Source organism: Kogia breviceps, chromosome 4 (genome assembly GCF_026419965.1).
Source record: "Kogia breviceps isolate mKogBre1 chromosome 4, mKogBre1 haplotype 1, whole genome shotgun sequence".
Classification (NCBI taxonomy): Eukaryota; Metazoa; Chordata; class Mammalia; order Artiodactyla; family Physeteridae; genus Kogia; species Kogia breviceps.
The window spans coordinates 6,144,432-6,167,766 of record NC_081313.1 but is presented as its reverse complement, the minus strand read 5'-3'; the positions used below and the strand labels follow the sequence as shown (position 1 = coordinate 6,167,766).

Genomic DNA, 23,335 nt, shown 5'->3' with positions numbered 1-23,335 from the left:
CATGTATTGGAAAACTGGACGATGAATTAGGTTCTGTGTGAGGTTATCTTGACCGACTTATGTGTTTCTGACCAACTGATGCTTAGCAGTCACCAGAGACAACCTCAGCGCCAGGATGGCCCATGACCATGAACATGGTCACCCCTGCCTAGTTCTGAGCACCTGTCTGCCAGTGGCTCCCCACACACAGCCTAGCACCCTCTGGAACCTGCCTCCAAATAATTATAAGGGTTCTAAGGCCTGTTTTCAATGGCTCCAAAACCTACTTGCTATACACCACAGGGCAAATTATGTAGCCTCTGTGAGCTTCTGCTTGTTTCATTAATTGAGAATAAGCATTGCCTCCAAGGACTCTTGTGTGGTTAAATGAGCCAGCCTATATAACATGCTTAGCAGAGTAATTTTAATATAATATAACGTTTATTATTTCTAACCTGCAATGAGGTCAGATGCAGAACTATTCACGGGATCTTACCCGTCATAAGCAGTTCACGTTGGTTCTGAAGGTTCTCATCCAAGGACAGGAAACCTTTGCAGATCTTGGAGGGATCACATTGCTGATCCTGATCCAAAGCCTCCGTCTCCAACCTCAAGAGATCTGCTTACAACTCCTGCACTATTTTTCATGGAGGGAGGGAAACTTTTCTTTTAAGTATGCATAAATGGGAACTCATCAAAGTGAATGGCATCTCGAGTCCTGGGTTCCTCATCCACAAAATGCGGGGCTGACCAAGGTTACCTCTTGGGTCCCTTTCAGCTCTCAAGTTTACAATTGTGAAATGCTAACCAGTGTCTGTTGTAGAAAGCTAAGCACCTCATAAGGGGACCGAGGCACAGGCGGTGCAGGAGGTCTGACACGTGAGAACACGGGATGATGGTCCAGGATGCAGGCAAGCCAGGAGCTTGCCAGACTGGGAGCAGGGATGCGGTGACTGTGAGTTGAATTCAGAGCTGCGAGCTTGGGGGAAGTCAAGTCTGGGCGAGGGTGGGTGTGGGATGTTCTCTGAGCAGTGGTGCCAGGACGTTGCCTTTAAGGGAACCGACATTAAATATTTATCTTGTGTTTCAAGTGCCTGAAATACTCAATGAAAAAAAAAACAGGGCTGAGGTGAAGTCACTGATGATGTTTTTCACCTGAAAGAATACAAATCAGAATAGAAAATAGGAAGCCCAAACAGCAGGCACTAGGGAAGCCAGTGGTGGAAAAGGAGGGCTCTTCAGAATTAGTTTATGAAGGTTGGGAGATTATTTCCAAAGGAGAAGTCAGCCCGAAGCACGTCAGAGTCAAGGAATCATGGTGAGTGAGAAAGAATTTCAGTGCAGTGAGATGAGGGCCATGGACCACCATTCGGTCCTTTGTACATTCGTTTACACACGGAGCCCATCCCCACGCCAGGGCATCTGGAGACTCTCAGGGCACATAACTCTGCCTGAGGATGAATGGGGGAGGGTTGGTGAGACAAGGGAGGTGCTACATGGAGCCCGATGAGTGGAGAAAGGGAAAAGAACCTCATGGAAATCATAGAAGTCCAGTAGCGCTTACTTAGCATATGCTCATTACAAACTCATTTATGAGGTTAGCATTCTGCTGGATTCCCTGGGAGATAGAAAGCAAGTGTAGGAAACAACCCTGGCCTTAAGGAACCTACTATGTACGAGGAGAAACAGCAGTCACACTCACCAAAAATTTAAGTGGGGGTCAGAGAGATGTTATACAATCGAGTGTTAAATTACATGGTGCAGATCCTGAGTCCCATGGTGCGTAAAGAAGGACCCATCACAAGGGCTGGTGATGCTCCGGAGAAAGTTTCTAGGAAGGCGAGCAGGTGCAGAGCCCACCCTCATGGGCAAGAACCAAGAAGTGGGCAATGGGGGGGAGGCGAGGGCCAGCACTCCTGAGAGATCCTCGGGAAGGTGTGGGCTAGGGTGACCGGAGGGAGAGGAGGGGCCGGGCTTCCCACAGCAATCATGATTATAACAAACAGATTCCCTGGCATTTTTCTCTGAATGTGTCACTTAATACATATCTTTTTAATCAATGGGAAAAAAATTGCATTTCCTTATCATTCTTATTTTCTGCCCACTTTGATGTTTCTCTACCTTTTTATCACACCCAGCTGAACAATGACCTATCAATTGTATCTACTGTGTTGCACTTTTTGTGTAACAGAGGGTAATAAAGGTAAGGGTCTTGGAGGAAAAATATCTGTCAGTCCTACCTCTTCTCAGCCTCCTTCATGGATGTATTTTAATTTCTTTCTTCATATGGAGAATTTAATACCGATATTAGCATTAATACTGCCTTTGGCATTTAAGTTTTCAGAAAGTGAACATCAGTTAATAGAAGATGAGTCTGGGATATTCAGCATTCTTTCATAAACTCAGTATTTAATCCATAAATAAGTGCAAATCACAATAAAACCTCATACTTCTCTCTGACCACTGTGGAATACTTGTGATATACCTGGGTTTTTTTTCCTTCTTCAATTTAAATTTGTTGTTTGTAAAGTGACACAAGTATTACATTAAATGTCACATGTAAGAACTGTAAACTTTTTTTTAAAAAAGAGACAGAAGCAAGCATTTATCATTTTGATCTTTGTTCAGAACACTTTGAGAACTCATATATTAATTTTTAAAAAGTTAATGCTGTTGTTTGTTGCCTAAAAACGGGTTTGTCTAAAGTGCTCTAAGAATAGGCACTCTAAAATATGCAGTGATGGAAAATAATGGTAGCTGCTGTTTGTTGAAAATCTGTTGGTATCCTGCTAGGTCCTTAACATTTAATATCTCCAATCATCCCGAGGAGCTGTGAGGGTGGTTGATGTCCAATTTGCATGTGAGGAAACTGTGGCTTGGAAAAGACTTAACCAAAGTCTCCAAGGTGATATACGTAGTTTTTGACCGAATTTGGAGGGTAGAATAGAAAGAACACTTAAAGCCTTCTGCATGACTATCTTTGATGTTGAAAGGTTAAAAAAAAAAAAATCCTTACAGGATGTTTTAAAGAGTGAAAAGAACCTCTTATTGGAATGAGAAGAATTCCTCTTTGAATTTTACCAGGATTACATCTGGAGCAAGCATCACAGCTGGCCTCTGGGGGCAGACGCATTCACAGATCCTACTGATTCAAGTTTAGAAAGACCAGATGTCTTCAAGTTTGGTCTTCCTGACCACTTTGGCAAAGTACAGGCTTCCTGTGAGGAGGAGGTTAAACACTAGTTCATCTGCAGCCTTGAACTTTTCTCTTTGAGACAACACAGAGTTAAGAACTTCCTAGCATCTGGTGTGTGGGTGTCAGAGTCTTGGGAAGCCCTCAGAGAGTGGGGGGAACCAGGAGCCAGGAACGTTGGATCTTGAACACCCTGAGGCACCACTGGCAGGTACAGGAGCGACCAAAAGCCACGAAAGGTTCAACAGTGAGATCAGGTTATACCAAGGCTGCGAGGGGAGACGTTATATAAGAGCAAAGCATCCCCACCAGGGCAGCAAAGTTGCTCAGGAGATTTTTTCTCCCTCCTCTGGCTCTCTGTTTCTTTCCTACAGCAACTTAAGATAGTGGAAAGAAATGTCAGTATGAAACCCTAAATATACACTATATTCCCGCCACCCCCAAGACTGGATTCCTTGGAACGGAAAAAGAGAAGGATGGCTACTTAGACACAGTGGTAGAATCTGCTTTCATTAGAACAGGATTTGGATTTCCAATGGAACCACAAATGACCGTTCCTCTTCTGAAAATCTGAGAAACGGCTGCAGAAGTCTTTTGGGAGCCAGGAAGAGAAAGGGTGGAGTCTGTGTGCTTTCCCACCCAAGGAAAATCTGAACATAGAAAGTCAGGCTCCCTTGTATGTTAAGAATTCTTTGTATCTTAGAACCTGACAAGGATCCCCGTGGTCAACAGTTACTCAATCTTCACTACAACCTACAAGGTCTTCAGGGGATTTTTAAGAGACTCAAGATGCCATATATGCATTCAAGGAAATCAGAAACAACAGTTTCACTTTTGGAAGAGTTTCCAATCCAACTGGAAACATCTAAACTATGATATAGCAAACAAACCCCACAAAAGTTCGCAAAGGTACAAGGCAGAGGAGGCAGTGTCTACTTGTCCAGAGTTAGGGACATGCTTTGGAATCTTAACCCCTTTTGGCCAAGTGATTTCACATATCCAACTAGAATGCACCCAATGCTTGCAATCTGGTTCACAGTGGCCTCTCCTGTTTCAACTCACCTCGGATGAACAAAATGAAACCGTGACTGTCTTTTGGCGCTCCCATCTCATTGCTGGCTTTCTTACGATGCTCTCATGGAGCTAGGGCCACCCAGCAACACTTGCTTTAGACTCAAGAATACAGTGAGATTTAATTCTTATATCCTGAACTAGCATTTAAGCCATAAGTGCTGACAAGGATTAGTTTTAAATTAAAACACTAATAAGAGATATTTTTACATTTGCTATTTTCATATTTTCCAAAATTTTATACCTTAAAAGTTGACATTAAAGACACATTTGGTTTACATTTTAATTCTCCCGGTCATTAAAAGCCTCCTATTACACGAGTATTTGCTGCTATAAATACTCTGAAAACTTAGAGGAGATAAAAATGTTGACAGAAACAAATAAACATAAATACAATTTTATAGCTTGATATCCAACATTTCAAGTAACCTTCAGATTAGTGTCTTGGTGGTGCATAGGCTGCCTCAGTTTATACTCTGGGCTGTTGAAATGAAGAGTCCCTATTTCTCTACTTGGATGTATATCTCCTAAAGCAGTAAATCAACAAGCTCCCTGTCTTGAGGAAGAAATCAGTTTTCATTCAATGAGCACACTTTTCAAAGAAGTTCCATATTTGAAGTACCTACCAAAAGCTGTCCAGCAAAGCAGACGAAAAGGATAAAGGCAAGCGAGAGAAATGCAGCTCCAAAGGAAATCCCGAGAATGGACGTTCTACCAGGAAACAAAAAGGAACAGGTTAGTGTGGGGATAGCTTCGATTTTTCTAGAAAGCCATCATGAATACTTTTGGATTAATTAGGGTTTCATTAAATGAGGACTTCAATCCTCACTAATTTCTTGAGAAATGAAAATGGAGCTAAAAACAAACCAAAGATACGTCCATAGGAAAATATCTATGGTTGTGTCTGATCAACTTGCTATGACCCATTAAAACTGCCCTACGATCATCAGTTCTTCATTAAAGCAAAACCATCTTTTTATGCCTTGCCTCTGCAACCAGCACTCTCATGCCCACACCTGATCACATCCATCTCGGTGCCCTTTTCCCTGCCGTTGACGTCCCGGCAGCTGCTACCTCCAGGGCAGCTTCATCTGGTTTGCTTGGAAACACTGAGTCCTCACCCTCCCCAGGACAATCCAACCACATACAACTTCCTTCAAGACTGATGCAGCTAAATGCTTACTGAGGTTCCCCAAAGATTTCACAGGCCGTGGCCTTTACAATCCTGCATGAGCCAATGAACACACAAGCTTCCTGTGATCATGTGAAAAATGTGCCCACTGACTTACAGGTTCTGCCACCGACAGGTTTCAGGTAGATAAATGTGGTCATAAGAATTGTATGCATTTCTGAGAGGTCCTTTAAATAATTAAAAAATTCAAGGCCTCTTAAAACATCATGTAATCCAAAGGAAGCAGTGTTTGGGGTATTAAAAAAGATGAGCCATAATGAGTTAATTGGATGAAATTCAGATGCAGAATCCAAAGAGAGGTCAGTGATACCTGAAACCACAATGGAAGCTCTTGCTTATGAGGTCGCCTAGAGATACCGAAGAGACAGAAGAACTGGCACTGAGAAGAGTACGGGCATCCTGAAAGTCAATCCACCGAAAGGAAGACTCAGATGCAAACCAGCAACAAGCTGAAATGCCCAGTGAGTGCACAGCTGTGAGCCCGTCGGGGAGGGAAAAGAGGCAAGTAATCAGTGAACTGACCAATGCCCTCATGCCATCAGGATGGGAAGGGTCCACTCAGCGCACACTCAGATACCTACTCTATCTTGAGAGATCATTGCACATCAAGCAGGATCTACAAAACCTGGACTTCAAACCACTACGCACGTGAACCTGGCCTAATGCTATATTTATGGGGTACTGAGTTAGCTCCTAGACATGGTGCACAATGCTTTCAAATATGTGGCCTGCTAATGAGATTTGTTCACATCTTATGAGTAACAATAAGTGTCTGCTAGGAAGGCGTATATGTACCAAATACACCTGTTTCTTGACTAGTCTCATGGCCGGGCCCATGCTGGGCTGGAATGGTGCAAAGACGAGTGCAATGCCATCCCTGTTTTGAGTGGTTCACAGCCTAGGAAAGGGAGGCACCGTATGCCTCCTAACTTCCCTATCCCAAACACCCCTTTTTTTCAGACATCACTCCTTAGTCCTTGGTCAGAAGCCAAAATCTCAGCACCTCTCCATCAGACTCTCAGAGCTTCCTATTAGCCAGGCAGTGTGGAGGGAGGCGAGTGTATGGAGGGCTCTCATTACTCCTGTGACCCAGGAGAGACACAGGAACTCATCTGCTAAACTCCCATTTGCCGCCTTTCTCACGCATCTTTATAAGAGAGCTCTGATGGGTTTTCTTTGACTCTGTGCTCTGTTGGTTCCTTGTTGGTGTCAAGGTGATGCCAGCTGCATAAGGTTGATTTCAGAAACGTTATAGCTTTTTCTTAGGTCTGAAACTGTTTATTTTTTATTTTTTGGACATACCCTGCAGCTTGCAGGAACTTAGTTCGAACCTGTGCCCCCTGCAGTGAAAGTGCGGAGTCCTAACCACTGGACCACCAGGGAACGCAGGTCTGAAACTGCTTAAATACGACTGATCTCTTCTTGAAGGTTTGGTAAGTCTCAGCTATAAAACCATCTGGTGATAGTGAGGGTGCTGGTGATGGGGTGATGACATGATAATATGATGACAGAATATTGACTATGTATATGTCAAGCACTGTTTTAAAGGCTTTATATGTATGTGTAATCCTGGACAGCAGTTATTGTTATTACCTCATTTTACCAAAGAGAAACTGATGCCCAGAGAAGTTGAGAAACTTGCCAGTGGTACGGGCAGGGTGCACACAGTTGATTAGTTTTCGAATCCACACAGCTGTATTCCTGACCCCCTCTCTGTTTTTAGGAGTAGACATGTCACATTTCTGTCAAGTTTACTGGTTCAACTTTCCCGGAAAATTATCCATTTCATTAGATTTTTGAATATGAAATAATCTCCTTAATATTCTCTTAAAATTTTAGAAGTAGCCATATTTGAAGTGATTTCTTCTTGTCCTTAATGTTATTTTTCTTATTCTCTCTAGATCAAACTTTTGAAGCTTTGCATGTTTGTTGACTTTCTCAAAGAATGAACTTTTGGTTAATAATTAAGGTCTATCTATGCTTTCTGATCATTTTCTATGTTATTGGTTTCTGATTTAACTTAAAAAATATCCCTTCCTCCTTCTTTATTTTAACTTTCATTGTTCTTTTTCTTGATTGTCATTTACTGCCAATATTTTGTATTTTCTAATAAATGCATTTAAAGACATAAATATTCCTGTAATTACTGCTTTAGCCAAACACCACAGTTTTTGATTTATAGCTACTCATTGCCATTATTTTCTAAAAAGCCTATAATTTCAATTTCCATTTCCTTTTAATACAAGAGTAATTCCACAAGGAGATTATTTTTGGTCTGTCCTTGTTATTTCTAATTTCATTAGGTTTGATCAGAGATTGTGGTCTCTGTTATTTCTACTTTGACAATTGCTTTTTCTTCTGTGATGTGATAAATACGTTCTATTTCTATTATGTCTTATGAATTTCTAAAAATGATATATATCTATATTCTCTTTTTGCTGGAAACAAAGCATATTCTTTCAATATATCTCTTGTCAGAGCCTGATGAGTTAGTTAGATCCCCAGTGGGCTGGATTATTGTCTCAATTTGGTCTGTCAATTTTAGAATGTATTAATATTTCCAACTAAGATTGTGGGTTTGTAAATACATCTGAACATTTTAATAGTATCTGTTTATTTCAGAGAGATGCTGGAGTGCATAAAGATTTATGATTCTTAACTTTTCTTGGTGATTGTACTGTAATATGTCTCTTTTTTTCATGCTAAATGTCTTTCACTTGAGCTCTATATTGTCAGAAATTTATATTATTGCAGCTTTCCTATTTCTGTAAGCTGTTTCCTGAAATAACTCTTTTCCATCCTTTATTTCCAACATTTCTCTATCTTTTAATTTTAACTAGATCCTTTAAAGGTGGCACAGAAGTGGCCTTTGGTTTGTAGCCTCAATCTTTGAGTGTCTTTCCAAGAATAGGACACTTTCATCCATTCACAATTATGAAATTTGTTAGTATTTGACCAGTTCTTTCTATCTTATTTTCTTAAAATGCTTGATAAAATTCACACAGAAATCATCTGAGTAAAAAAAAAATTTAATACAGTTAATAGATAAATACCCATTTAAATTTTGATTACATACACGTCAGTTTTGTTTTTTATTTTTTTTTGTGGTTCGCGGGCTTCTCACTGTTGTGGCCTCTCCCGTTGCGGAGCACAGGCTCCGGACGTGCAGGCTCAGCGGCCATGGCTCACGGGCCCAGCTGCTCTGCGGCATGTGGGATCTTCCCGGAACGGGGCATGAACCCATGTCCCCTGCATCAGCGGGCGGACTCTCAACCACTGCGCCACCAGAGAAGACCTTACACGTCAGTTTTGATAAGTTGTATATTCAATGAATTTTCCCATTTTATCTAAATTGTAGATATTTTTGGCCTTGAGTAGTTCATAACATTCCATATTTATCCTGTTAAAATCTGGAGGATCTGTAGTAAATCCCACTTTATTCCTTATATTATTAGTTTGGGTGGTTTGTGATTACTGCTCTTTTTTTCTTGATCAGTCTTGCTAGTGGTTAGGCATTTTTAAAAAATTAAAAAAAACCGACATTTAGCCAAAAGTTGGTTGTTTTTTCTGTTGGTTGTTTTCTGTTTTACTGATTTCTTCTTTAGTGTATATTCCCTCCTATACACTGGATTTGCTCATCTCTTTCTGGCTTCCTATGTTGGAAATGTAAACAACTGCTTTTAACTTTCTTTTTTTTCAAATAAAAGTGTTTTAAAGCTCTCTAAATCCTCTCTAAATTAGTGTTATAGATACATTCCACACATTTTACTTTGATATACCAAACATTTTCTACTTTGTCTTGATTTTTTAATTTGACTCATAGGTTATTCAGAAGTATATAGTTTAACATTGAAATAGTTGGGATTATTTTTAGATATTCTATTGTTTTCAATTTCTAAGTTGGCGGTGTAGTTAGGTATGTCTATAAGTTTTTCATCTTTTCATATTTATTTCAATCTTTTCAAATTTGTTGAGATGATTTTATTTTATATCTTGGTCAATGTTCCATGTACAGTTTAAAATAACTTATATTTTACTGTTGGACTTAGTGTTCTATGAATGCCAATTCATAGGTTGACAATCTTGCTCAGCTTTTCAACATCCTTATATATAGTAAGGTATAAAAGGGATACTAAATATCTAAATCTGATTATTGATTTGTCTAATTCTCTCTCTTTTTTTCAGGTTTTTTTCCTTTCACGTATTTTATAGTTGTGTTTTAAGTATATGCTATTTAATGATTTTATGTTTTCTGACAAACTGAACTTTTCATCAATTTTCAATGTTGCTCTTTATCTCTGTTAACACTTCTTGCCTTCATGTCTACTTTGTCTGATATCAACATATGTACAGTAACTTTCTTATGCTTACTGTTTATATGATCTCTATTTTCCATCCTTTTTAACTCTAACCTAACTTCCTTCTGTATTTAAAGAGCATCTCTTGTAGACAGTATGTGGCTTTGTCATGCTTTTATTTGGAGTGTTTAGTCCGTATACATTTAATAATAAACCTACCATATTACCATCTCTTGTCTATTGTCCTACTGCTTGGTTTGTATGGTGTGGTCCATTATATTTGTTGATATTCTTTATTTTAAATCTGCCATTTTACTATTTGTTTTCTATTTGTCTTGTGTCTTTTTGGTTCTGTTTCCCCTTTATTGCCGTTTTTCATTAATCTAATATTTTCATAGGACTTTTAATTTCTTCTATTGATTTTTTAGTTATACCTTTTTGTACTTTTTAGTGATTGCTCAAGAAATAAAATATACATGATTAATTTATCAGAAGTTACTTAGCATTAATATTGCATCACTTAGAAAATACATAAGGTCCTGACAACAATATAATCCCGCTCTTCTCTGCATCTTAATTCTTAGTGTAGTTATTATTTTTGCATTAATGATCAGCAGTCTTTTAGAAAAAATAATACAATATAAGGGTAGAGTCTTTTATGCTTTTACATATTAAGCATGTTCTGCTCTTCATTCCCTCCTGTAGATTCAAGTTTGCCTCTGGTGTCATCTCAGTTCAGCTTGAAGAACTTCCATTAGCACTTCTGATAGGTTTTCCGGTGATGAATTCCTCTAGCTTTCTTTCATTTGCAAAATGTCTTTCATCTCATTTTTTAAAAAAGGAATATTTTTACTGAATAGTTAATTCAGGATTGACTATGCTTATATCAGTGGTTCTGATAAGAAGTCAGCCAATATTTCCACCACTGATGCCTTGTATGAAATGTCTTTTTTCCTCTGGCTTCATTTACAGTTTTTTCCTTCCTTCTTTTTTTCTTTGGCTTCAACAGTTTGAGTATAATACACCACATGTAGTGTTATTTATATTTATTCTCCTTGCTGTTCACAGAGGTTTTTGCCTTTGGAGGCTAATGTATTTCAACAAATATGGGAAAATTCATCACTAAGTGTGCTGGTGTCCTGTTTGTTTTCAAACACTTTTCCATTCCATCTCCTACAAACTCCATTTTCCAGACTCTTTGCCAACTGGTTCTAACAAGGTTTGGCCAATGGGAAGTAGCGGGGAATGACTGGAAGTGGGGAAGGAGGAAGCATGGTATCTCTCCTTCCTCTCTATGTGGCAGTCATTCTCTGAACGGGCTGCAACTCCTGCTGTCTCTGAGGTTCCAGATCCCTGTTGGGGAAAAATCCTGCCTGGTCATGGTTCTAGCCTCTGCAGGCAAGTCCAGGACCCTGCATTTCTGGTGATACCATGTCCCTCCTGTGTCCTTTCAAACCTAGGGTGGCAGCAGATTCCTCCCTTGCTCACCTCTTGGTTGTTTTGCCATCCCGTTTGGTTTCTCAGCTTTCCCCTCATTCTGTAAGCAATTCACTGTATTAAATTCCCATGGTGAAATACCTGAGGCCATTTCTGTTTTCTTTACAGGACTCTAATCCATTAACTCAAGTTTTTTTTTTCTAGGTACTATGATAGCATTAGTGGTTAGATGGAAACTTAAGAATAATTAAAATGTTACTTCAACTTTCTTCCTTTTTCCTTTGAAAAAGAGCCAACCATTCAGTTTTAATTAGAAGTATGGAGACAATATCTACATATTCCATAGGATATGCCATAGCTGAATTTCCTTACGAATGGATAAGTGATAATGGATTATACTGGCCTTTAATTACACAAATCTCAACAGATTTAATGACAATTATCACGGTTTAATCTATGTTCAAATCACATGACTTATTTTGTGATTCAGAATTTAAATAAAAGATTCATGTACTATAGTGAGTTTCATAGGTTCTTGTTTTCTAAAGTGCATTTCAATGTTTGTTGTTAGGAATAATTATTCCACCATGAAGATGCTTGATAGAAATCCTGGACATTCTAGAATTGGGTCAAACAGCTATATTAGAGCCCAAGAAAACAATAGGGTGTTAAAATTTGACTCCCACATTTTATTTATTTTTTAAATTTTTTATTTGTCTTGTGGTACACGGGCCTCTCACTGCTGTGGCCTCTCCCGTTGCAGAGCACAGGCTCCGGATGCACAGGCTCAGAGGCCATGGCTTACCAGCCTAGCTGCTCCACGGCATGTGGGATCCTCCCGGACCGGGGCACAATCCCGTGTCCCCTGCATTAGCAGGCAGACTCTCAACCACTGCGCCACCAGGGAAGCCAGACTCCCACATTTTATAATAATCCACTGGATACAGTGAACAGTATCTGGTGATATTTTTTCCTTAATGTATCTGATGACCCCTACTTTACTTCTTCTCAAACGTCAGAATCCATTAAAGGGGGACAAGAGGTAGATAAGGGAAAACAGTGGTCCTGATACGATGAACTATCTGCGTTTTGGTGGAATGGATGACAAATGCTCACTGAAGCAGGAATGAATATTCTTAAAAGTATGTTATGACACAAACTATCAAACGTGACTCAATAAGAAATAGAAAATCTGAATAGGCCTATAAAAGTAAAGAAACTGAATTAGTAATTAAAAACCAAAACAAAAATAAAAACTACTCACAAAGAAAAGCTCATGCACAGATGGCTTCATTGGTGAGTTCAACAAAACACTTAAGGAAGGATTAATACCACTTTTTCACAAACTCTTCCAGAAAATAAAGGGGACAGAACAGTTACTAAGTGGTTCTATGAGGCCAGTATCACTTTGATACTAATACCAGACGAGGACAGCACAAGAAAACGAAACTAGAGACCAACATCTCTTACGAATATAGATACAAAAATCCTTGTCAAAATATTAGTAAACTGAATCTAGTCACATATAAAAAGGATTATACACCGTGACCAAGTGGGATTTATCTGAGACAGGCAAGGTTGGTTTAATATCTGAAAATCAATTAATGTGATACACTGTATTAATAGAATAAAGATAACCTACACGATCATCTCAATAGCTCAGTATAACAAAGTCTAACACCCTTTTATCATAAAAACACTCAACAGACTATAATCAAAGGGATTTCCTTTATCCTGATAAAAGGCATCTTTGAAAAACACACAGGTAACATCATACTTAACAATGAAAGACCAGATGCTTTCCTCCCAAGATCGTACGTGTGCCGTGGCTACTTCTATGGAATGTTATACTGGAGGTTCTAGCCAGGGAAATTAGGCAGGAAGGCATTAGATTGGAGAGGAAGAAGTACAACTATCTCTCTGTGTAGTTGACATGATCTTGTATGCAGCACATGATGTCACAACCTGAGATCCAGACCCAGGGTGGCTCACATTCTGGGTGACCTGCTCCACCGGGGTGGGCTGTCAAGTGCTCCAGTCCAGACATCGACATTCTTGTCTGGTTGAATGTAACTTTCATCCCAGACAACAAGAACTACCCTAAGGCAAAGTCATGGTTGGTCAAAAGCTCTTAAATATAACCATTTATCCTGCCTGTTCTATCAAAAGTGTGTTCAGGCTCATTAAGTATGGATACAGTGAACAGTATCTGGTTGTTTGTGTAATGCAATCAATTTTAATTAACATTCTGGTTGCAAAGATTTTTTTGTCTTTTTAAACAAACAGGCATAATTGATTTATATACTCACTGCAAAGCAAACTTGACTCTCCCCTGTCAGGAGGCAAGAAAAATTACACTCTTAGTGATAATTTTTGACTTGGGCACTTTAATCCAGTGTATTGTTACAGTATATGGAAAAGGCTGATTTGAGACAAAGTCTTTGCTCCTTTTGGTTTTTTGCCAGTTTATTGCTTACAGGTGTTCCTGATGGAGACGCGGATGCACTTTTGCTGACGGAAAAAATGCGGCAGAGAGATACATCCTTCACCCAAAGTCTAAGAGTTATATTAATTATAAACCATTTCTATGGGTAAATAATGGTGTCTTTCTCTGGAATTCTGTTTAATGTAATGATTTTCGTATCCCTTCTCCCTCTGTGCCCGCAGCCTCCTCCCCCTGAGAAAGATGCAGATTCTCTCATCAAAGCTCTGTTCACGTCTGTTACATGGTATTTAGCAAGGATAATAAGAACCAAAGGAAAACAACCTTTTCTTTAACTATACGTTAGCATGAAATAATAAAAATCCCCCCTCTTTAAGTGATAGGTGATAGAACCTCAAAATGAAAGGTTCTTTGTTAAAAGAAAGAATCAAAGAATGAGAAGGAGACAAGGCATTTAAATATTCATCACCATTACAGATTATTGCAGCCTTTCTCTGATAATAGGACTTAGCAGCTTTGAGATGTTCCGCCCACTTGAAAGTCCTGTGAGGCTGGAAAGGGAAAATGAGTTACATTTGGCAGAGTTAAGAGCTTCCACTTCATGCCAACAATAAGGGCTGAAGACCTGAATTTTCCGAAAGTCTGTGGTGTTCTCTTTCTACACTCACTCCTTAGGTGAACTCATCACCGCCCAGGGATATAAATACTACCTACGCGCTGATTCTTCCAAATTATGACTCCAGCCCTGACTCCTTCCATGAACCGCTGGCTCACGTACACCCCCCCCCCACCCCACCGTGAAGCCCCACCACCTGGACACTTAATATGCACACGCGTCTTTGATGCTTAGAGCTGAGCCTTTCATTCCATGCTCCTCTCTGACTTGTTCCTTCCCCTGGAGTCTCCCTCTCTGTAAATGGCTGCCCAATTTTTCCATTTGCTCAGGCCAAAAACAAAAACCAAAAAAACCCCACAGAACTTAGTTTTCTCTTATTCTTCATCTCCAATCTAATAGCAAGACTTTCCTCATCACTCTTCATAACACATCTCAGAATTTGATCACTTTTTACACCTCCACTGCTACTCAAGTGCAAACCATCATCTTCCTTGGTCTTCCTATTCCCACCCTCTCCCTCTTCCAGAACAGCAAGAACAATACCCCAAGCACAGCAACAGCATGTCCTCAGCAGAGAACCTTCCAGGGCTTCTCATCACACGCAGCATTCAATCCAAAGTTCTCCAGTAGCCTGTGAAGGTCACCACGACCTGCCCGTCTCACTGCTCCTGTGACTCCATCTCCAAACTCTCTCAGGGTTCACTCTGCTCCTGCCATCCTGCCTCCTTGATGGTCCTTGAACACACCTGTGACTTCCATCATCTAGAGTGCTCTTCTGCCAGATATCCACGTAATTCTCATTTCAATTCATTGAGACTTCGCTTCAATATCACTCAATCAGTGATGCCTTCCCTGACAGCCCTCATCTGAATGACCAACTTCCCTCACTCTATAGTAGCCTACTCTTTTAATTTTTCTTAAAGTTTATTACAACTGAATTAATATGTATTTGTTTATTACATTAGTGTTGTGCCTCCTAATAGAATGTAAGCTGTATGAGAGAAAGGACTTTTGGGGGGTTACTTACTCTGCTTTCCCAGCATCTCGAACTATGCTTGGTATATGGTAGCTTGATAAACAGCTGTAGAGTGATTCCACGAATGATGGATAGAATGTATGTATGAATTTCTATTTTTATTACAAATGCTCAGAATATTGCCCAGATACAAAGTAAAAGTATAATGACCTGTTTCATTTAGTAAAAACACATTCAGCTCCCTTTTTATTGTTATTGTCCTTCACATCTTACTGTATCAGTGACATACAGGTAACCACAACTAAAATCACCTTTCACTCCTGGAGAGATTACTGGTTTTCATGAAATCCATTTTTTCCTGATAATAGAATTTTCAGATGGGCACCCTGTTACACAGACTAAAGGCTACACATTCCAGCCTCCCTTGCAGCTAGGTTTGCACATGTGACTAAGATCTCAGTCTTGAGTTATAGACCAAAGTGTCATGAGGTGGTTTTTTGGAGGCATCCGCAGAGACTCAGTTATAAATGCTTTTGCCTTCTGCTTCTGGGTCTGTTCCTCCATCTTGTTGCTAAGAATGCAGATGCTGCCGTCTTAGAAATGAAGATGAGGACCAAACTCTAGGGAAAGCAGAGCTGTGTGCTGGAGGGACCCAGGGCTCCCAAGGAATCTGAGGGACCTCGGGCCTTTGATTATGGGGAAGGAACAGAACTTCTAACTTATATTCAAGCTACTAACTGTGAGGCATTTCCTTACTTTCAGATGACCTGAATCCAGAGTTGAATATTGTTCATCTCAGTAAAAGGTACCTGGTTCATTTATCTTGGACAGTGAGAATTATCTTGCTTCATTTTTTGCTTCCCTTCCCTTCCCTTCTCTTCCTTTCCCTTCTCTTCTCTTCCTTCTTTAGTTTTTGCTTTGTCCAAAGATTCACATCCGCTGCATCAAGGTACGCAGGGAGCAAATTACCTTCATGGTATCCAGTATGGGGGCCAAACAATTTGGTTGCCCACCAAAGCAAACTGCCTTCACAAAAGCTGTTCTCCATCATTTCTGTTTAGAAAACCAAGCCTTCTTTCAATGGACATGAACGATTCTACCATTAAACTTTCTCCTATTTTTTTTTTCCTTTTTGAAGATAACAAAATAAAAGCAACTGTTTTGAAATGATTATTAAATCATTAATGAGCATTGATTATTAACATGAGTAACAGAATGCATATTAAAGAATCTCAGTGGAAATAATAGTTCTAAGACATTTAATATTGTAATTTGCTATTAATTTTCCTTAAGGAAAATGTCATTATTCTTAATTTTGCTTGGGTAATGACACATATGATATCTCACTGAACTTTATTAGAAAAAAATCATTCTTATTTTAATAACTGCCATGAATGGTTTAACATAATCTAGTTTGGCAAACAATATGAATGAAACTACTAAAAAATGTAAAAATTCATGCTTGCTCATTTCTGGTCTTTGAAGGTAGCTCACATTTCTGATAAAGTTATAGTACAAGGCTAACAGAAGTGAGAGAACAACTCCCAAAAGAGGGGCCAACTAATAATTTAATTACATCTGCTCAAATCCTGAGACTAGAGCCAGATTTGAAAATTATGGGCCCAAAAGGGATGATGTAAGGCCCCCTTTCAGGGAAACACTTCCCCTTTCTGGTCCTTTCAAGGTCATAAGTTCCTCCTTAGTTATTCATTCACTCACTATTTATTCATTTATTCACTTATTTAATCATTTCTCACCTTCCCCACCCCCTCAAAACATGAAGCAGTTTACCAAAAGAACAAACAAAATAAAACTGTACTTCAGCATATTTAGAAACAAAACAAGTGAGGGCATATTAGAAAAAGTGAGAAGCACCATGATCTCAATAAAGATGCTTCATAAACTATAACAGGATTATTATTTTTAAATGGATGCACTCAGAGCAAGGAAGAGAACACAGTAGACACACAGAGCATATTCAAAGCAGAATGCCAAGAGGCACTGATGCTAAATGGCCCAGGAGGGACCAGGCATGATACATGCCATGGAGTGAGTGTGAGATTTAATGTCAGTACAAGGTTGGTGATGCTCACAGGACTTTCTCAATGGAAAACTAGAACTGAGCTCTTGAATAAAGTCAGAAGGCATGAAGGGCTGTCCTATCAGGAAACAGGAAACATGAAAACTATGCCCAACAGCCTGGTAATTTTCAGGGATGCCAAGTATCTATGTAGGGTCACAAGTGGGAAAGGAATAATCTTTGACAACTGAGATCCCCAATCTTGATCCACGTTAAGGGGCTAATCAAACTCACATGACCTAAGTATTTTTTAAAAATACTGTGGCTTGAACTGGTGAACCCCAGAGGTCCTGGCAGAGATACAGTGAAAGCTATATCATAGTGATGCCTTCAGAACTCAGAACACGTGAGATCACCATGGACCTAAACCCTTGCTTTGATGAACTCACAGTTGAAATTACAGATAACACAAGGAGACACATGATCACGAAAGAGACAAGAGTGAGAGTAAATAACAGAATTCATGCACTTATGAACCATAAATAACAGAAGGAAACAAGTAATATTGTCATACATGTTTAAAATCTGAAAATAAATGGAAAAAAATGAAAAGCATAGGCAAAATAGAGAATTATAAGAAAAATTCAGATTAAAAAGTAGACTTCTTAGATATGAAAAAGTGATCTTTCAAATTATAAACTCATTGTGGATGAGGAATTCACCAGAATGCAGCACAAAGAATTAAAGAGGTGGAAACTTTGAGGAAAAATTACAGGACCTGCAGGACAAAATGAACAGCACAATGTACAATTAATAAGAGTTCTAGGAGGAAAGGACAGAGAAAAGAGAGAAGCAATATGTGAGGTGAAACAGGCAGTGAATTGCTAAGAACTAAGCAAAGACAAGAATCCTCAGACTCAACAAAAATCACAACTAGTCACGTAGGGAAATAAGAACAAGTGCATATCTAGAAACAATACAGTAAAAATCCTGCTCCCCCCAAAAAAGCTGAAAAGCATACAAATAGGAAAGACTGATTACTTACAAAGGAATGTAATGGGATTGACAGAAGACATTTCCTTAGCAACAACAGAAGCTGAAATTCAATGTAATAATATCATCAAGATACTAAGGGAAAATAAGAATTTTACACCCAAACTATTATTCAAGGGAAAATTGAAATAAATCAGCTAAAGATAATTTAATACAAACCAAAAAAGGAGCTATTGCTACTCACAGATACTAACTAAAAGAACTAATAAATGATACACATCAGCAAGAAGGAGAATAAACTTGTAGGAAGAAATAATTTTTACAAAGCACTGATGAACAAATAAAATGATAAAGAATGTGAGTAAGTCTAAATAAATATTGACTGTAATTACCATCTGGAACTAAAATCCGAAGAAATAATTACATAGAAGAGACATACTGATTAACTTTATAATTTATTAAATTAAGAATATTTGTTAAAATTTCAATGGTAATCATTGAAAGAAAATATATAGGATCCCCCTTCTATCCCCCATGCTCTCTCTATATAGTAAAGGAAAAATAAGAATAAAGAAAACTTGATCAGTCCTTTAGAGGTTAAGAAGATGGGAGATTTGGGGCATGGGGAAAACCAAAGAAAACAAAGTCAATGAAACATCAAATAAGAGAGTAGAAGTGGGTCCACACGCAACAATAAAAGAATCAAAATACAAATGGAATAAAGTCACATTAATATACAAAAAGATATCGGATTGAATAAACAAAAAATCCCCATAACAATAGATACTGTTTACAGGACGCATACCCAACCAATAATGTCCCCAAGCGCACAGAAACTTATATATAGTCAGTATGACCCAGGCTCAACATTTGTGAAATCTGGATTGTGTACAAATGCATATTTATTATATTATGCTCTGTACTTTTCTGTATCTTTGAAATATTTCAGAGCAAGAATTTTTAAAAAGAAAAATTAGGACACTAACGTGAAAGAAAAATGAAGGAAAAAGACTATACTATACTATACTATACTATACTATACTATACTATACTATACTGTAAGGCCGGTAGAAAGTGCAGGTCTAGGGCTTCCCTGGTGGCACAGTGGTTGAGAATCTGCCTGCTGATGCAGGGGACACGGGTTCGAGCCCTGGTCTGGGAAGATCCCACATGCCCCAGAGCAGCTAGGCCCGTGAGCCACAACTACTGAGACTGCGCGTCTGGAGCCTGTGCTCTGCAACAAGAGAGGCCACGACAGTGAGAGGCCCGTGCACTGCAATGAAGAGTGGTCCCCACTTGCCACAATTAGAGAAAGCCCTCGCACAGAAACGAAGACCCAACACAGCAAAAATAAATAAATTTAAAAAAAAAATTGCAGGTCTAAAGTCTCCATTAAAGGCATCTGCAGACCTTACTCTGCGCCTCGTAACTGCCAACACAGAGAGGGAAATATGACCCGTACCTATTTCACAACACTCATGCTCAAAATCCAACTTGTTGCTCAAGAGAAACACAATAATTTGTAATGATGCCTGAGGGAATGAACTTGGATGGTTCTCATAAAACAACAGAACAGAAAAGAGACAAAAATAATAAAAGCCAAGACAGAAAAGACACCAACTTGATATTTTTTTAAGTGTAATTCCATGGAATGTTTTTCCTGATGCCCAGAAGTCCTTTGGTCTTCTTTGGCATCGTCTTTTATAACGCTCTGGTCACTTTCTCCCCTCCCAAACAGTAGGTGATAAACCCTGTCTTAAATGTGACGTAGAAAATATGAAAATACTCATCCAATAGGAAGATGTAGAAAAATGAATGAAAGTCTCTACTTTAGAGTATAAATAAGGGCTTGTTCCCCTCGGTAACACTTGTTTCAACTACATCACTTTTTACATGCCCTTCGGCTTTACTATTCAATAAGCCTTGTCTGTGCAGGAACAGCTAGCTGTTTCTCTCCTGCACCACGTGGCAGAGGCCTGGAGCTCAGAAGAAGCTTAATTGTTAACATTCTTGTTTTCATTGGGAAACTGACAGGTTGACCTTGGCAAATTTCACCGAGGACTGTGTGAGTCTAGAGGAAGAACTCATTTATGGGGGGAAAGGCCAGTAGGAACCTCTTCTACAAGGGGGCGGATAGCTTTGGGATTGTACATGTATGAATAATACAATCACTTGTTATTAATCTTTAAATGCCTTGGTATTGGCTAGTTGTCCAAAAGAACATCCTTTGGGCTATGGCGGGAAAGGCAGACCATTTCTTTCTAGTTTGCTCAGCACCTTCATGAGACAAGCTGTAACCCAGCCTCAGCAATTCAGGTTGCCCACAAATGCTGGCTGCGCTGCTGAAGTTAAATGCAATAATACAACTAACTCCAACTAGGTTGAAACTGGTCGCCGTGGCCTTTACAAAAGAGCTAATGATGAGTGGAAAGAACATTTTTCTTAAATTTCTTTCTTATCCCCCATTATTAAAAAAAGGACAAGCATTTCCTTTTAGATTGTACGATGAGAAAAAATCCGTTTCTTTAAAGAAAGTCAGTTGACTTACATTCCACTTCTTAATAAGGTATAAGAGAACGTCTACCTAGGAAATCATGGAGTGATTGGGTTTTCACCAGTACGAGGAAAAATGTGAAAGTGTGAAATCTGGTTACCCAGTTCTCTGTACCCAGGTGTCTCCTGGGAGGGGCAAGCTGGACAGTGACTCATAACACTCAGAGATGGCGGAGAGGGTGGGCTTCAGGGGGAAGAACATGAAATCAGAATGGAGGCGTGGGCAAAGGAAGCCCAGAGCAGGTTTTGCCCTTTCAATACATAATAATGTTGTTTGTTTATTAGAAACCACCTCTGGTGATTTTGCTCTTTCTGGGTAAACTTATTGGGTTACATTTCTCAGACATGAGCATCAGAATAAAATGGAGGGTTTCCCTGGTGGCGCAGTGGTTGAGAATCCGCCTGCCGATGCAGGGGACGCGGGTTCGTACCCCGGTCCGGGAGGATCCCACATGCTGCAGAGCGGCTGGGCCCGTGAGCCATGGCCGCTGAGCCTGCGTGTCTGGAGCCTGTGCTCCGCAACGGGAGAGGCCACAACGGTGAGAGGCCCGTGTACCACAAAAAATAATAACAATAATAATAATAATAATATGGAAATCAAAGTAAAATGGTTAAATTTATTTTTTAAAAAGTCCCTAGAAGGTCAATCAACATGTCCACTTTGAAAATTCAAAATTACGAAAACTGAGTAAGACACGGGGGCCACTTAGCTTCACAGAGCTTGAAATCACCTCCCCTGCCCGCCGTCCTCTCCCCACCCTGCCTGCCGCCCGCCCATCTTACATAAGCGCTCCGCTGGAAACTGTGCATCCTCTCATAACCCTTAGTATAACTTGAGTCCAGCAGAAATACACACCCAGTGAGAATCACAACGTAGAGCCGTATGTACTTACTTGGGTAAGACCAGGATCTGCACGATGAAGATGCAGAAGAATATGAGGCAAGCGCAGGTCACGTAATACTTGAAGGCTGGCAGTGCAGTGGCTCGGTACTAAGGGGAGAAAAGAAACCAGGAATGACAAGTTGTCTGAGAGAAGTGCTGAAACTGTCATCCAGCAGGTACATCTAAGTGTACCTGGTTCATACATCACACTCGTCACCTGCAGCCTGTGGAAAAAAAACAACCTAAGGACAATGGCTGTTCACCTCTGGCAACGAGAGCTTCCTCCCTCCAAAGGAGCTGTGAGAGGGTGACTTCAAAGACCATGACTTTGTGAGTCGACCTGTTCAGAAACCCATGTAGAGGCAATCGAATCCCTCCAGCAAGGAGACAGGGCACCTGGCCAGAGAGACGAGTGAGTGAACTGAATGGACCAATGAAGCGTGCAGGTGTCCTGCTTCCCTTGTGCGTCTAAGGTCTGAGATTGCTTGTGGAAAGCAACTGACTTGTCACATAGCCATATTTTGCTTTTGAAGAGTACTGAGGAAATGCAATCTTCTCATTTTATTTATTTGTTTTAGCATTTTATTTTATTATTGAGAGGTGGTGAGTGAAATTATAAGACAGAAGACCAGCAGGCTCTGTCCTCTACGAACATCTGTTTGCCTGTCTGGGCCTGGCTGTTGGACTCTTTCTACTTGCCCAGAATAATCAGCAGATTCATATGGCTTTCCGTAACATCCAGGATCATAAACTGACCAGCGTGGCTGCCCGCCTGGGGCTGCCCTTCTTGGCTTATGCAGGAAAAGCCAGCCAACGCCGCACTCATGATAATAACGATCTGCCCCGTGTCCCCTTGATTCTGGTGGCGGTGTGCCGGGCACTCGCAAGGCTTTCTGCGGACTAACTCATTTAACCCTCACAACAACTGCGTGAGGCAGGAACTATTGCTGTCTCTAGTTTTGTATGAAAAAAACTTTGGGCCAGAACAACTGATTAACATTCTTAGAAACAACACCCAGCACATGGTGCAACCAGAATCTTCACCCCGCTGGCCTGGCTCCCGAACCCAGGCTTCCAACCACGAGGCACTACTGCCTCTCCAACCAGGGTTCTGTGATAAAATTAAAGGAAATGACGTTTTTGTGGCAATGCTATTGAAGCCTCTTGACAATGCCGGCAGGTTGCATGAGTGTATCTGCACAGACTGTGTCCCAAGTTATGGGAAGTTAGGTATGTATTTCTTGGGTTTAGCCTCTGGAATTTTGGTGCAGATGATGGACCTCCGGGTGGTCTGGCTTCTCTTCCTCTATGTCTTGCTGCCTTTTACCCCTCCTTCTGGCCTGAAGAGCAGGTTGGGAATAGGAGGCCAAAAAGTGAGCTTAAATCTCAATGCTGTCTAAAGTCTGCCTCTGCAGATACGTACACATGGGGAATGTCAGCAAAAGCTGCATGTTTTAATAATGATCATTTTCTGTTTACTAGAATATTTCTTTGGTGACTTTTGTGACTTCATAGCCAGGATAATTTAAAATGCTGATGAAGAAGCTCTGCTAGCGTAATTGCTGAAATGTGATTATATTTTATGCACTCAGTTATGTCCTTATTTTCTGTGCTTTGTGCAGAGACATGACTTGGAATTTCCTTGTGGTATTAATCAAGGAAAAGGACTTCTATCAGGAAG

At 39.9% G+C, this 23,335-nt stretch overlaps 1 protein-coding gene across 3 annotated transcripts in view; it reads right to left on the bottom strand.

Moving 5' to 3' along the window:
- The window catches only part of ADCY2 (adenylate cyclase 2), a 441,592-nt gene that overhangs the window by 76,500 nt on the left and 341,757 nt on the right, over positions 1-23,335 (bottom strand). For all 3 annotated transcript variants that reach the window (XM_059063263.2, XM_059063264.2, XM_067030781.1), the window contains 2 exons: positions 21,665-21,762; positions 4,870-4,954 (listed from right to left, as the gene is read on the bottom strand). In XM_059063263.2, the coding sequence (XP_058919246.1) occupies positions 4,870-4,954; positions 21,665-21,762 (183 nt within the window). The remainder of the gene's footprint in view (positions 1-4,869; positions 4,955-21,664; positions 21,763-23,335) is intronic.